At 46.9% G+C, this 13910-nt stretch overlaps 1 protein-coding gene across 1 annotated transcript in view; it reads right to left on the minus strand.

The window, feature by feature from the left end:
* Window positions 1–1277: 1277 nt before the first annotated feature.
* cabcoco1 (ciliary associated calcium binding coiled-coil 1) overlaps window positions 1278–13910 on the minus strand; it is a 37777-nt gene continuing 25144 nt past the window's right edge. Inside the window, exons 7-8 of the mRNA XM_065022805.1 lie at window positions 6160–6318; window positions 1278–1483 (exon numbers count right to left, since the gene is read on the minus strand). Coding sequence (XP_064878877.1) covers window positions 1400–1483; window positions 6160–6318 — 243 coding nt within the window. The 3' untranslated portion in view covers window positions 1278–1399. The remainder of the gene's footprint in view (window positions 1484–6159; window positions 6319–13910) is intronic.

The raw sequence follows: 13910 nt of genomic DNA on the forward strand, positions 1-13910 counted from the left end.
TTATAGACTGTGTGGTGTATTGTGGATATATTATAGACTGTGTGGTGTATTGTGGATATATTATAGACTGTGTGGTGTATTGTGGATATATTATAGACTGTGTGGTGTATTGTGTTCATAGTGGATATATTATAGACTGTGTGGTGTATTGTGGATATGTTATAGACTGTGTGGTGTATTGTGGATATATTATAGACTGTGTGGTGTATTGTGGATATATTATAGACTGTGTGGTGTATTGTGGATATATTATAGACTGTGTGGTGTATTGTGGATAGATTATAGACTGTGTGGTGTATTGTGTATATATTATAGACTGTGTGGTGTATTGTGGATATATTATAGACTGTGTGGTGTATTGTGGATATGTTATAGACTGTGTGGTGTATTGTGGATATATTATAGACTGTGTGGTGTATTGTGGATATATTATAGACTGTGTGGTGTATTGTGTTCATAGGATATATTATAGACTGTGTGGTGTATTGTGGATATATTATAGACTGTGTGGTGTATTGTGGATATATTATAGACTGTGTGGTGTATTGTGGATATATTATAGACTGTGTGGTGTATTGTGGATATATTATAGACTGTGTGGTGTATTGTGGATATATTATAGACTGTGTGGTGTATTGTGTTCTATAGTGGATATATTATAGACTGTGTGGTGTATTGTGGATATATTATAGACTGTGTGGTGTATTGTGGATATATTATAGACTGTGTGGTGTATTGTGGATATATTATAGACTGTGTGGTGTATTGTGTTCATAGTGGATATATTATAGACTGTGTGGTGTATTGTGGATATATTATAGACTGTGTGGTGTATTGTGGATATATTATAGACTGTGTGGTGTATTGTGGATATATTATAGACTGTGTGGTGTATTGTGTTCATAGTGGATATATTATAGACTGTGTGGTGTATTGTGGATATGTTATAGACTGTGTGGTGTATTGTGTTCATAGTGGATATATTATAGACTGTGTGGTGTATTGTGTTCATAGTGGATATATTATAGACTGTGTGGTGTATTGTGGATATATTATAGACTGTGTGGTGTATTGTGGATATATTATAGACTGTGTGGTGTATTGTGGATATATTATAGACTGTGTGGTGTATTGTGTTCATAGTGGATATATTATAGACTGTGTGGTGTATTGTGGATATGTTATAGACTGTGTGGTGTATTGTGTTCATAGTGGATATGTTATAGACTGTGTGGTGTATTGTGGATATATTATAGACTGTGTGGTGTATTGTGGATATATTATAGACTGTGTGGTGTATTGTGTTCATAGTGGATATGTTATAGACTGTGTGGTGTATTGTGGATATATTATAGATTGTGTTCATAGTGGATATGTTATACTATGAGGTGTATTGTAGCTATTTGCAGGCAGAATGATTCAGTGGTTCTAGTCTGGTACTGAAACTCTCCTCCTGGACTCTCAGCTGCTCTGTGAATTCAGCCTGTAACAACAAGAGGAAAGCCATTGATAATAGTTTGGATAATGACTCATTATTGACCACATGAAGAGTGTTTCAACGTTGTCATCCAAAAGACCATTGTATTCCCCCTGGCTCCATGTATTCCCTGGCTCCGTGTATTCCCTGGCTCCGTGTATTCCCCTGGCTCTGTGTATTCCCCCTGGCTCCGTGTATTCCCTGGCTCTGTGTATTCCCCCTGGCTCCGTGTATTCCCCCTGGCTCCGTGTATTCCCCCTGGCTCCGTGTATTCCCCCTGGCTCCGTGTATTCCCCTGGCTCCGTGTATTCCCCTGGCTCCGTGTATTCCCCCTGGCTCCGTGTATTCCCCCTGGCTCCGTGTATTCCCCCTGGCTCTGTGTATTCCCCTGGCTCCGTGTATTCCCTGGCTCCGTGTATTCCCCTGGCTCCGTGTATTCCCCTGGCTCCGTGTATTCCCCTGGCTCCGTGTATTCCCCTGGCTCCGTGTATTCCTGGCTCCGTGGCTCCGTGTATTCCCCTGGCTCCGTGTATTCCCTGGCTCCGTGTATTCCCTGGCTCCGTGTATTCCCCTGGCTATGTGTATTCCCCTGGCTCCGTGTATTCCCCTGGCTCCGTGTATTCCCCCTGGCTCCGTGTATTCCCCCTGGCTCCGTGTATTCCCTCCGTGTATTCCCCCCTGGCTCCGTGTATTCCCCCTGGCTCCGTGTATTCCCCTGGCTCCGTGTATTCCCTGGCTCCGTGTATTCCCCCTGGCTCCGTGTATTCCCCCTGGCTCCCCTGGCCCGTATTCCCTGGCTCCGTGTATTCCCCTGGCTCCGTGTATTCCCCTGGCTCCGTGTATTCCCCTGGCTCCGTGTATTCCCCTGGCTCCGTGTATTCCCCTGGCTCCGTGTATTCCCCCTGGCTCCGTGTATTCCCCCTGGCTCCGTGTATTCCCCTGGCTCCGTGTATTCCCCTGGCTCCGTGTATTCCCCTGGCTCCGTGTATTCCCCTGGCTCCGTGTATTCCCCTGGCTCCGTGTATTCCCCCTGGCTCCGTGTATTCCCCTGGCTCCGTGTATTCCCCCTGGCTCCGTGTATTCCCCTGGCTCCGTGTATTCCCCTGGCTCCGTGTATTCCCCTGGCTCCGTGTATTCCCCTGGCTCCGTGTATTCCCCTGGCTCCGTGTATTCCCCCTGGCTCCGTGTATTCCCCTGGCTCCGTGTATTCCCCTGGCTCCGTGTATTCCCCTGGCTCCGTGTATTCCCCTGGCTCCGTGTATTCCCCTGGCTCCGTGTATTCCCCTGGCTCCGTGTATTCCCCTGGCTCCGTGTATTCCCCCTGGCTCCGTGTATTCCCCTGGCTCCGTGTATTCCCCTGGCTCCGTGTATTCCCCTGGCTCCGTGTATTCCCCTGGCTCCGTGTATTCCCCTGGCTCCGTGTATTCCCCTGGCTCCGTGTATTCCCCTGGCTCCGTGTATTCCCCTGGCTCCGTGTATTCCCCTGGCTCCGTGTATTCCCCCTGGCTCCGTGTATTCCCCCTGGCTCCGTGTATTCCCCTGGCTCCGTGTATTCCCCTGGCTCCGTGTATTCCCCTGGCTCCGTGTATTCCCCTGGCTCCGTGTATTCCCCTGGCTCCGTGTATTCCCCCTGGCTCCGTGTATTCCCCTGGCTCCGTGTATTCCCCCTGGCTCCGTGTATTCCCCTGGCTCCGTGTATTCCCCCTGGCTCCGTGTATTCCCCCTGGCTCCGTGTATTCCCCCTGGCTCCGTGTATTCCCCTGGCTCCGTGTATTCCCCCTGGCTCCGTGTATTCCCCCTGGCTCCGTGTATTCCCCTGGCTCCGTGTATTCCCCTGGCTCCGTGTATTCCCCCTGGCTCCGTGTATTCCCCTGGCTCCGTGTATTCCCCTGGCTCCGTGTATTCCCCCTGGCTCCGTGTATTCCCCTGGCTCCGTCAGTATTCCCCAGTATGGCAGTCAGTCGTCAGTATGTCAGTCAGTCAGTATGTCAGTCAGTCATGTCAGTCAGTATGTCAGTCAGTCAGTATGTCAGTCAGTCAGTCAGTCAGTCAGTATGTCAGTATGTCAGTCAGTATGTCAGTCAGTCAGTATGTCAGTCAGTATGTCAGTCAGTCAGTATGTCAGTCAGTGTGTCAGTCAGTATGTCAGTCAGTATGTCAGTCAGTCAGTAAGTCAGTCAGTATGTCAGTCAGTCAGTAAGTCAGTCAGTCAGTATGTCAGTCAGTATGTCAGTCAGTATGTCGGTCAGTATATCAGTCAGTATGTCTGTCAGTCAGTCAGTATGTCAGTCAGTCAGTCAGTATGTCAGTCAGTATGTCAGTCAGTATGTCAGTCAGTCAGTATGTCAGTCAGTATGTCAGTCAGTAAGTATGTCAGTATGTCAGTCAGTCAGTATGTCAGTCAGTATGTCAGTCAGTCAGTCAGTCAGTCAGTCAGTATGTCAGTCAGTATGTCAGTCAGTATGTCAGTCAGTATGTCAGTCAGTCAGTATGTCAGTCAGTCAGTCAGTATGTCAGTCAGTCAGTATGTCAGTTGTGCAGTCAGTATGTCAGTCAGTATGTCAGTATGTCAGTCAGTATGTCAGTCAGTCAGTCAGTATGTCAGTATGTCGGTATGTCAGTATGTCAGTATGTCAGTCAGTATGTCAGTCAGTATGTCAGTCAGTATGTATGTCAGTCAGTATGTCAGTCAGTCAGTATGTCAGTCAGTGCATCAGTATGTCAGTCAGTATGTCAGTATGTCAGTCAGTATGTCAGTCAGTCAGTCAGTATGTCAGTATGTCGGTATGTCAGTCAGTATGTCAGTCAGTATGTCAGTCAGTATGTCAGTCAGTATGTATGTCAGTCAGTATGTCAGTCAGTCAGTATGTCAGTCAGTATGTCAGTCAGTCAGTATGTCAGTCAGTCAGTATGTCAGTCAGTCAGTATGTCAGTCAGTATGTCAGTCAGTCAGTATGTCAGTCAGTATGTCAGTATGTCAGTCAGTATGTCAGTATGTCAGTCAGTATGTCAGTCAGTATGTCAGTCAGTATGTCAGTCAGTCAGTATGTCAGTCAGTCAGTATGTCAGTATGTCAGTATGTCAGTCAGTCAGTATGTCAGTCAGTCAGTATGTCAGTCTGTCAGTATGTCAGTCAGTATGTCAGTATGTCAGTCAGTATGTCAGTCAGTATGTCAGTATGTCAGTATGTCAGTCAGTCAGTATGTCAGTCAGTATGTCAGTCTGTCAGTATGTCAGTCAGTATGTCAGTCAGTATGTCAGTCAGTATGTCAGTCAGTATGTCAGTATGTCAGTCAGTCAGTATGTCAGTCAGTATGTCAGTCAGTATGTCAGTCAGTATGTCAGTCAGTATGTCAGTATGTCAGTCAGTCAGTATGTCAGTCAGTATGTCAGTCTGTCAGTATGTCAGTCAGTATGTCAGTATGTCAGTCAGTATGTCAGTATGTCAGTCAGTCAGTATGTCAGTCAGTATGTCAGTCAGTATGTCAGTCAGTATGTCAGTCAGTATGTCAGTATGTCAGTCAGTCAGTATGTCAGTCAGTATGTCAGTATGTCAGTCAGTCAGTCAGTCAGTCAGTATGTCAGTCAGTCAGTATGTCAGTCAGTATGTCAGTCAGTATGTCAGTCAGTATGTCAGTATGTCAGTCAGTCAGTATGTCAGTATATCAGTCAGTCAGTATGTCAGTCAGTATGTCAGTCAGTATGTCAGTCAGTATGTCAGTCAGTCAGTCAGTATGTCAGTCAGTATGTCAGTCAGTCAGTATGTCAGTCAGTCAGTATGTCAGTCAGTATGTCAGTATGTCAGTCAGTATGTCAGTATGTCAGTCAGTATGTCAGTATGTCAGTCAGTCAGTATGTCAGTCAGTCAGTATGTCAGTATGTCAGTCAGTCAGTATGTCAGTATGTCAGTCAGTCAGTATGTCAGTCAGTCAGTCAGTATGTCAGTCAGTCAGTATGTCAGTATGTCAGTATGTCAGTCAGTCAGTATGTCAGTCAGTCAGTATGTCAGTATGTCAGTCAGTCAGTATGTCAGTCAGTATGTCTGTATGTCAGTCAGTCAGTATGTCAGTCAGTATGTCAGTCAGTATGTCTGTCAGTCAGTCAGTATGTCAGTCAGTCAGTCAGTCAGTATGTCAGTCAGTCAGTATGTCAGTCAGTCAGTATGTCAGTCAGTATGTCTGTCAGTCAGTCAGTATGTCAGTCAGTATGTCAGTCAGTCAGTCAGTATGTCAGTCAGTCAGTATGTCAGTATGTCAGTCAGTATGTCAGTCAGTATGTCAGTATGTCAGTCAGTCAGTATGTCAGTCAGTATGTCAGTCAGTATGTCAGTCAGTATGTCTGTCAGTATGTCAGTCAGTCAGTATGTCAGTCAGTATGTCTGTCAGTCAGTCAGTATGTCAGTCAGTATGTCTGTCAGTATGTCAGTCAGTATGTCAGTATGTCAGTCAGTCAGTATGTCAGTCAGTATGTCAGTCAGTATGTCAGTCAGTATGTCTGTCAGTATGTCAGTATGTCAGTCAGTATACAACATAGACAGTCAGCCAGTATGCCAGTGGGTGGGTGGGTCGGGAACAATGATCAAATTAAACTGTACGAAAACCAGAATACATGAAGGTTGTTTATTTCAATAAAAACTACACAACAACAGCTTTAAAGGATTCAGATTCATCATGAAATCCTACCTGTAGGGTTCCCAGCATCTCTTTGGTCAGGTCTCCCAGCACGTCTTTGACATCCTGAACCTTGTATCCTTCCAACCCTGTAGCCTTGTTCTCCTTCTCCTGCTCCAGAGCTGTTTCACCTGGTACCTCTCCATCCTCCTCCTGGCTGGTCCTCTGTCCCTGGGTCAACAGAACACCACCTATCAGACAGGCCGGTCCTCTGGGTCAACATAACCCCACCTATCAGACAGGCTGGTCCTCTGGGCCAACAGAACACCACCTATCAGACAGGCTGGTCCTCTGGGTCAACAGAACACCACCTATCAGACAGGCTGGTCCTCTGTCCCTGGGTCAACAGAACACCTATCAGACAGGCCGGTCCTCTGGGTCAACATAACCCCACCTAACAGACAGGCTGGTCCTCTGTCCCTGGGTCAACAGAACACCACCTATCAGACAGGCTGGTCCTCTGGGTCAACAGAACACCACCTATCAGACAGGCTGGTCCTCTGGGTCAACAGAACACCACCTATCAGACAGGCTGGTCCTCTGTCCCTGGGTCAACAGAACACCTATCAGACAGGCTGGTCCTCTGGGTCAACAGAACACCACCTATCAGACAGGCTGGTCCTCTGGGTCAACAGAACACCACCTATCAGACAGGCTGGTCCTCTGTCCCTGGGTCAACAGAACACCACCTATCAGACAGGCTGGTCCTCTGGGTCAACAGAACACCACCTATCAGACAGGCTGGTCCTCTGTCCCTGGGTCAACAGAACACCTATCAGACAGTCCTCTGGGTCACAGAACCACCACCTATCAGACAGGCTGGTCCTCTGGGTCAACAGAACACCACCTATCAGACAGGCTGGTCCTCTGGGTCAACAGAACACCACCTATCAGACAGGCTGGTCCTCTGTCCCTGGGTCAACAGAACACCACCTATCAGACAGGCTGGTCCTCTGGGTCAACAGAACACCACCTATCAGACAGGCTGGTCCTCTGTCCCTGGGTCAACAGAACACCACCTATCAGACAGGCTGGTCCTCTGGGTCAACAGAACACCACCTATCAGACAGGCTGGTCCTCTGTCCCTGGGTCAACAGAACACCACCTATCAGACAGGCTGGTCCTCTGGGTCAACAGAACACCACCTATCAGACAGGCTGGTCCTCTGTCCCTGGGTCAACAGAACACCACCTATCAGACAGGCTGGTCCTCTGGGTCAACAGAACACCACCTATCAGACAGGCTGGTCCTCTGGGTCAACAGAACACCACCTATCAGACAGGCTGGTCCTCTGGGTCAACAGAACACCACCTATCAGACAGGCTGGTCCTCTGTCCCTGGGTCAACAGAACACCACCTATCAGACAGGCTGGTCCTCTGGGTCAACAGAACACCTCTGGGTCACCTATCAGACAGGCTGGTCCTCTGTCCCTGGGTCAACAGAACACCACCTATCAGACAGGCTGGTCCTCTGTCCCAGGGTCAACAGGCTGGTCCTAACACCTATCAGACAGGCTGGTCCTCTGTCCCTGGGTCAACAGAACACCACCTATCAGACAGGCTGGTCCTCTGTCCCTGGGTCAGTATCAGACATTCTGTTGCTACATGTTCAAATCAACCGTTATGGTATGTACTAGTAGTAGTGGTAACACATTGATCAGGCATAAAGTCAAGCTTCAGTTCTCAGTGAAGAGGTCTTCAACAGTGTGACAGCACCCACCTGTGGTCTTATGGGAAATAGCAGAATCACTGACTTGGAATAGGAGTGACACTAACTCAGAAATAATACACAATAATACAATATGTACCATTTATTAATCTACTTGTCTTTTAAATCTAGATAGTACACGAAAATATAAAAACATCAGCTGTGAGCAGGAACCTAAGCAGAGCCCATGGTCAATTATAGTACATTTACATTTACATTTAAGTCATGTAGTACCTCTTCCTGCTGTTCAACAGGAGTAATGAGGTAGTCATCAGTAGTCCTACAGTACAGTACCTCTTCCTGCTGTTCAACAGGAGTAATGAGGTAGTCATCAGTAGTCCTACAGTACAGTACCTCTTCCTGCTGTTCAACAGGAGTAATGAGGTAGTCATCAGTAGTCCTACAGTACAGTACCTCTTCCTGCTGTTCAACAGGAGTCATGTATGAGGTAGTCATCAACAGGAGTCCTACAGTACAGTACCTCTTCCTGCTGTTCAACAGGAGTAATGAGGTAGTCATCAGTAGTCCTTCCTGCTGTTGGCACAGTACAGTACAGTACTCTTCCTGCTGTTCAACAGGAGTCATGAGGTAGTCATCAGTAGTCCTACAGTACAGTACCTCTTCCTGCTGTTCAACAGGAGTCATGGAGGTAGTCATCAGTAGTCATCTTCATCCTTCTAGAGTCCTATCGGCTGCTTTCATACTGTGAACCATCAGAGTCCTACAGTCCACCCTCTTCCTGCTGTTCAACAGGGCATCTCCGTAGTCATCAGTAGTCCCACGCTTGGTTCAACAGGAGTAATGAGTCCTACCTGACAGGTACGCTCCTACTGTTCAGGTGGCGTGGCGAGAATCAGTAGTCCACACCACGTACTCTCTTCACTGGTGTCCCCCAGGGCTCTGTTCTAGGCCCTCTCCTATTCCTGCTGTTCACCAAGTCACTGAGGGCTCTGTCCTAACCTCACAGGTCCTCTTCATTGCTGTGCAGACATGAGGTAGTCATCACACAATTAATCTTCATCAGTCCTTTCCCCTCTTCTGATGTTCCAGGTGGTAATGAGGTAGTCTGCAGTCCTACAGTCTGGCAGACATATCCGTGTGGATGACGGATCACCACCTCAAGCTGAACCAACAGGAGTCATGGCAAGACAGTAGCCTCTTCCTGCCAACAGGAGTAAGGACTGCCATCCAGTATCTACAGTACAGTACCATTCCTGCTGTTCAACAGGACTCCATTGTGTCCTCCTCCCAGAGCGCTAAGTACCTTGGCGTGATCCTGGTTCAACACCCTCTTCGTTCTCAGGAGTAAAAGTAAGTCCTCAGTAGTCCTAAGTACGGTTCCTGCGTTCAACTGTAGGTTCATGCTCTCATCAACATCCTACAGTACAGTACCTCTTCCTGCTGTTCAACAGGTCAAGCATCAGTAGCGTAGGTCCTCTTCCTGCTGTCCAGGCACTTGTACATCTCCCTGTTCTGGATTACTGCAACTTCCTGCTGTTGGCTGGGCAGTAGTCCTACTGCCTGTGCCATTAAGGAGTAATGAAGTCATCAGTAGTCCTACGCCGTACCTCTTCCTCTTCTGGTGTTCAACCTTCCCAATGAGGTTCTCAGTAGTCACGTACCCCGCTCCTCCCTGCTCCCTCCACAGGCTTGAGTTGTCATCAGTAGTCCGCAGTACAAGACCATTCCTGCTGTTCTACGGAGTCATGTGAGGAGGTAGTCATCAGTAGTCCTACCTACAGTACCTCTTCCTGCTGTTCAACCCTAGGACCCAATGAGGTAGTCACTAGTCCTACAGTACATCCACCTCTTCCTGCTGTTCCCTACCACTGTAGTCCTACAAGTACAGTTCCTGCTGTTCAACAGGAGTAATGAGGTAGCCTACAGTCAAAACTCTTCCTGCTGTGGCCCCCAATGGTGGAACAAACTCCTCACGACGCTTCCCTGCTGTTCAACAGGACCTCTTCCTTAGTAATGAGGTGTAGTCATCAGTAGTCCTACAGGAGTCAATCACCACCATCAGTAGACACCTGAAACCCCACCTCTTTAAGGAATACCTAGGATAGGATAAAGTAATCCCTCTCACCCCCTCTTCCCTGAAAAGATTTAGATGACTACTGTTCCACTGGAGGTCATAAGGTGAATGCACCAATTTGTAAGTCGCTCTGGATAAGAGCATCAGTAGCTAAATGACTCTTCCTGCTGTTAAATGTAATGTAATGGAGGTAGTCATCAGTAGTCCTACAGTACAGTACCTCTTCCTGCTGTTCAACAGGAGTAATGAGGTAGTCATCAGTAGTCCTACAGTACAGTACATCTCTTCCTGCTGTTCAACAGGAGTCATGTAATGAGGTAGTCATCAGTAGTCCTACAGTACAGTACCTCTTCCTGCTGTTCAACAGGAGTAATGAGGTAGTCATCAGTAGTTCTTCAGTACAGTACATCAGTAGTCTACTTCCTGCTGTTCAACAGGAGTCATGTAATGAGGTAGTCATCAGTAGTCCTACAGTACAGTACCTCTTCCTGCTGTTCAACAGGAGTCATGTAATGAGGTAGTCATCAGTAGTCCTACAGTACAGTACCTCTTCCTGCTGTTCAACAGGAGTAATGAGGTAGTCATCAGTAGTCCTACAGTACAGTACCTCTTCCTGCTGTTCAACAGGAGTAATGAGGTAGTCATCAGTAGTCCTACAGTACAGTACCTCTTCCTGCTGTTCAACAGGAGTAATCATCAGTAGTCCTACAGTACAGTACCTCTTCCTGGTAGTCATCAGTAGTCCTACAGTACAGTACCTCTTCCTGCTGTTCAACAGGAGTCATGTAATGAGGTAGTCATCAGTAGTCCTACAGTACAGTACCTCTTCCTGCTGTTCAACAGGAGTAATGGAGGTAGTCATCAGTAGTCCTACAGTACAGTACAGTACCTCTTCCTGCTGTTCAACAGGAGTCATGTAATTAGGTAGTCATCAGTAGTCCTACAGTACAGTACCTCTTCCTGCTGTTCAACAGGAGTAATGAGGTAGTCATCAGTAGTCCTACAGTACAGTACCTCTTCCTGCTGTTCAACAGGAGTAATGAGGTAGTCATCAGTAGTCCTACAGTACAGTACCTCTTCCTGCTGTTCAACAGGAGTAATGAGGTAGTCATCAGTAGTCCTACAGTACAGTACCTCTTCCTGCTGTTCAACAGGAGTCATGTAATGGAGGTAGTCATCAGTAGTCCTACAGTACAGTACCTCTTCCTGCTGTTCAACAGGAGTAATGGAGGTAGTCATCAGTAGTCCTACAGTACAGTACAGTACCTCTTCCTGCTGTTCAACAGGAGTAATGAGGTAGTCATCAGTAGTCCTACAGTACAGTACCTCTTCCTGCTGTTCAACAGGAGTAATGAGGTAGTCATCAGTAGTCCTACAGTACAGTACCTCTTCCTGCTGTTCAACAGGAGTAATGAGGTAGTCATCAGTAGTCCTACAGTACAGTACCTCTTCCTGCTGTTCAACAGGAGTCATGTAATGGAGGTAGTCATCAGTAGTCCTACAGTACAGTACCTCTTCCTGCTGTTCAACAGGAGTAATGAGGTAGTCATCAGTAGTCCTACAGTACAGTACAGTACCTCTTCCTGCTGTTCAACAGGAGTAATGAGGTAGTCATCAGTAGTCCTACAGTACAGTACCTCTTCCTGCTGTTCAACAGGAGTAATGGAGGTAGTCATCAGTAGTCCTACAGTACAGTACCTCTTCCTGCTGTTCAACAGGAGTCATGTAATGAGGTAGTCATCAGTAGTCCTACAGTACAGTACCTCTTCCTGCTGTTCAACAGGAGTAATGAGGTAGTCATCAGTAGTCCTACAGTACAGTACCTCTTCCTGCTGTTCAACAGGAGTAATGAGGTAGTCATCAGTAGTCCTACAGTACAGTACCTCTTCCTGCTGTTCAACAGGAGTCATGTAATGGAGGTAGTCATCAGTAGTCCTACAGTACAGTACCTCTTCCTGCTGTTCAACAGGAGTAATGAGGTAGTCATCAGTAGTCCTACAGTACAGTACCTCTTCCTGCTGTTCAACAGGAGTCATGTAATGAGGTAGTCATCAGTAGTCCTACAGTACAGTACAGTCTTTCCTGCTGTTCAACAGGAGTAATGAGGTAGTCATCAGTAGTCCTCTACAGTACAGTACCTCTTCCTGCTGTTCAACAGGAGTAATGAGGTAGTCATCAGTAGTCCTACAGTACAGTACCTCTTCCTGCTGTTCAACAGGAGTAATGAGGTAGTCATCAGTAGTCCTACAGTACAGTACCTCTTCCTGCTGTTCAACAGGAGTCATGTAATGAGGTAGTCATCAGTAGTCCTACAGTACAGTACCTCTTCCTGCTGTTCAACAGGAGTAATGGAGGTAGTCATCAGTAGTCCTACAGTACAGTACCTCTTCCTGCTGTTCAACAGGAGTAATGAGGTAGTCATCAGTAGTCCTACAGTACAGTACCTCTTCCTGCTGTTCAACAGGAGTAATGAGGTAGTCATCAGTAGTCCTACAGTACAGTACCTCTTCCTGCTGTTCAACAGGAGTAATGAGGTAGTCATCAGTAGTCCTACAGTACAGTACCTCTTCCTGCTGTTCAACAGGAGTCATGAGGTAGTCATCAGTAGTCCTACAGTACAGTACCTCTTCCTGCTGTTCAACAGGAGTCATGTAATGGAGGTAGTCATCAGTAGTCCTACAGTACAGTACCTCTTCCTGCTGTTCAACAGGAGTAATGAGGTAGTCATCAGTAGTCCTACAGTACAGTACCTCTTCCTGCTGTTCAACAGGAGTCATGTAATGAGGTAGTCATCAGTAGTCCTACAGTACAGTACCTCTTCCTGCTGTTCAACAGGAGTAATGAGGTAGTCATCAGTAGTCCTACAGTACAGTACCTCTTCCTGCTGTTCAACAGGAGTCATGTAATGAGGTAGTCATCAGTAGTCCTACAGTACAGTACCTCTTCCTGCTGTTCAACAGGAGTAATGAGGTAGTCATCAGTAGTCCTACAGTACAGTACCTCTTCCTGCTGTTCAACAGGAGTAATGAGGTAGTCATCAGTAGTCCTACAGTACAGTACCTCTTCCTGCTGTTCAACAGGAGTAATGAGGTAGTCATCAGTAGTCCTACAGTACAGTACCTCTTCCTGCTGTTCAACAGGAGTAATGGAGGTAGTCATACAGTACAGTACAGTACCTCTTCCTGCTGTTCAACAGGAGTCATGAGGTAGTCATCAGTAGTCCTATAGTACAGTACAGTACCTCTTCATGCTGTTCAACAGGAGTAATGAGGTAGTCATCAGTAGTCCTACAGTACAGTACCTCTTCCTGATGTTCAACAGGAGTCATGAGGTAGTCATCAGTAGTCCTACAGTACAGTACCTCTTCCTGCTGTTCAACAGGAGTAATGAGGTAGTCATCAGTAGTCCTACAGTACAGTACCTCTTCCTGCTGTTCAACAGGAGTAATGAGGTAGTCATCAGTAGTCCTACAGTACAGTACCTCTTCCTGCTGTTCAACAGGAGTCATGAGGTAGTCATCAGTAGTCCTACAGTACAGTACCTCTTCCTGCTGTTCAACAGGAGTAATGAGGTAGTCATCAGTAGTCCTACAGTACAGTACCTCTTCCTGCTGTTCAACAGGAGTAATGAGGTAGTCATCAGTAGTCCTACAGTACAGTACCTCTTCCTGCTGTTCAACAGGAGTCATGTAATGGAGGTAGTCATCAGTAGTCCTACAGTACAGTACCTCTTCCTGCTGTTCAACAGGAGTAATGGAGGTAGTCATCAGTAGTCCTACAGTACAGTACCTCTTCCTGCTGTTCAACAGGAGTCAATGAGGTAGTCTGTTCAACAGGAGTCATGTAATTAGGTAGTCATCAGTAGTCCTACAGTACAGTACCTCTTCCTGCTGTTCAACAGGAGTAATGAGGTAGTCATCAGTAGTCCTACAGTACCTCTTCCTGCTGTTCAACAGGAGTCATGTAATGGAGGTAGTCATCAGTAGTCCTACAGTACAGTACCTCTTCCTGCTGTTCAACA

This window comes from Oncorhynchus nerka, linkage group LG10 (assembly GCF_034236695.1).
Source record: "Oncorhynchus nerka isolate Pitt River linkage group LG10, Oner_Uvic_2.0, whole genome shotgun sequence".
In the NCBI taxonomy this organism is placed as follows: domain Eukaryota; kingdom Metazoa; phylum Chordata; class Actinopteri; order Salmoniformes; family Salmonidae; genus Oncorhynchus; species Oncorhynchus nerka.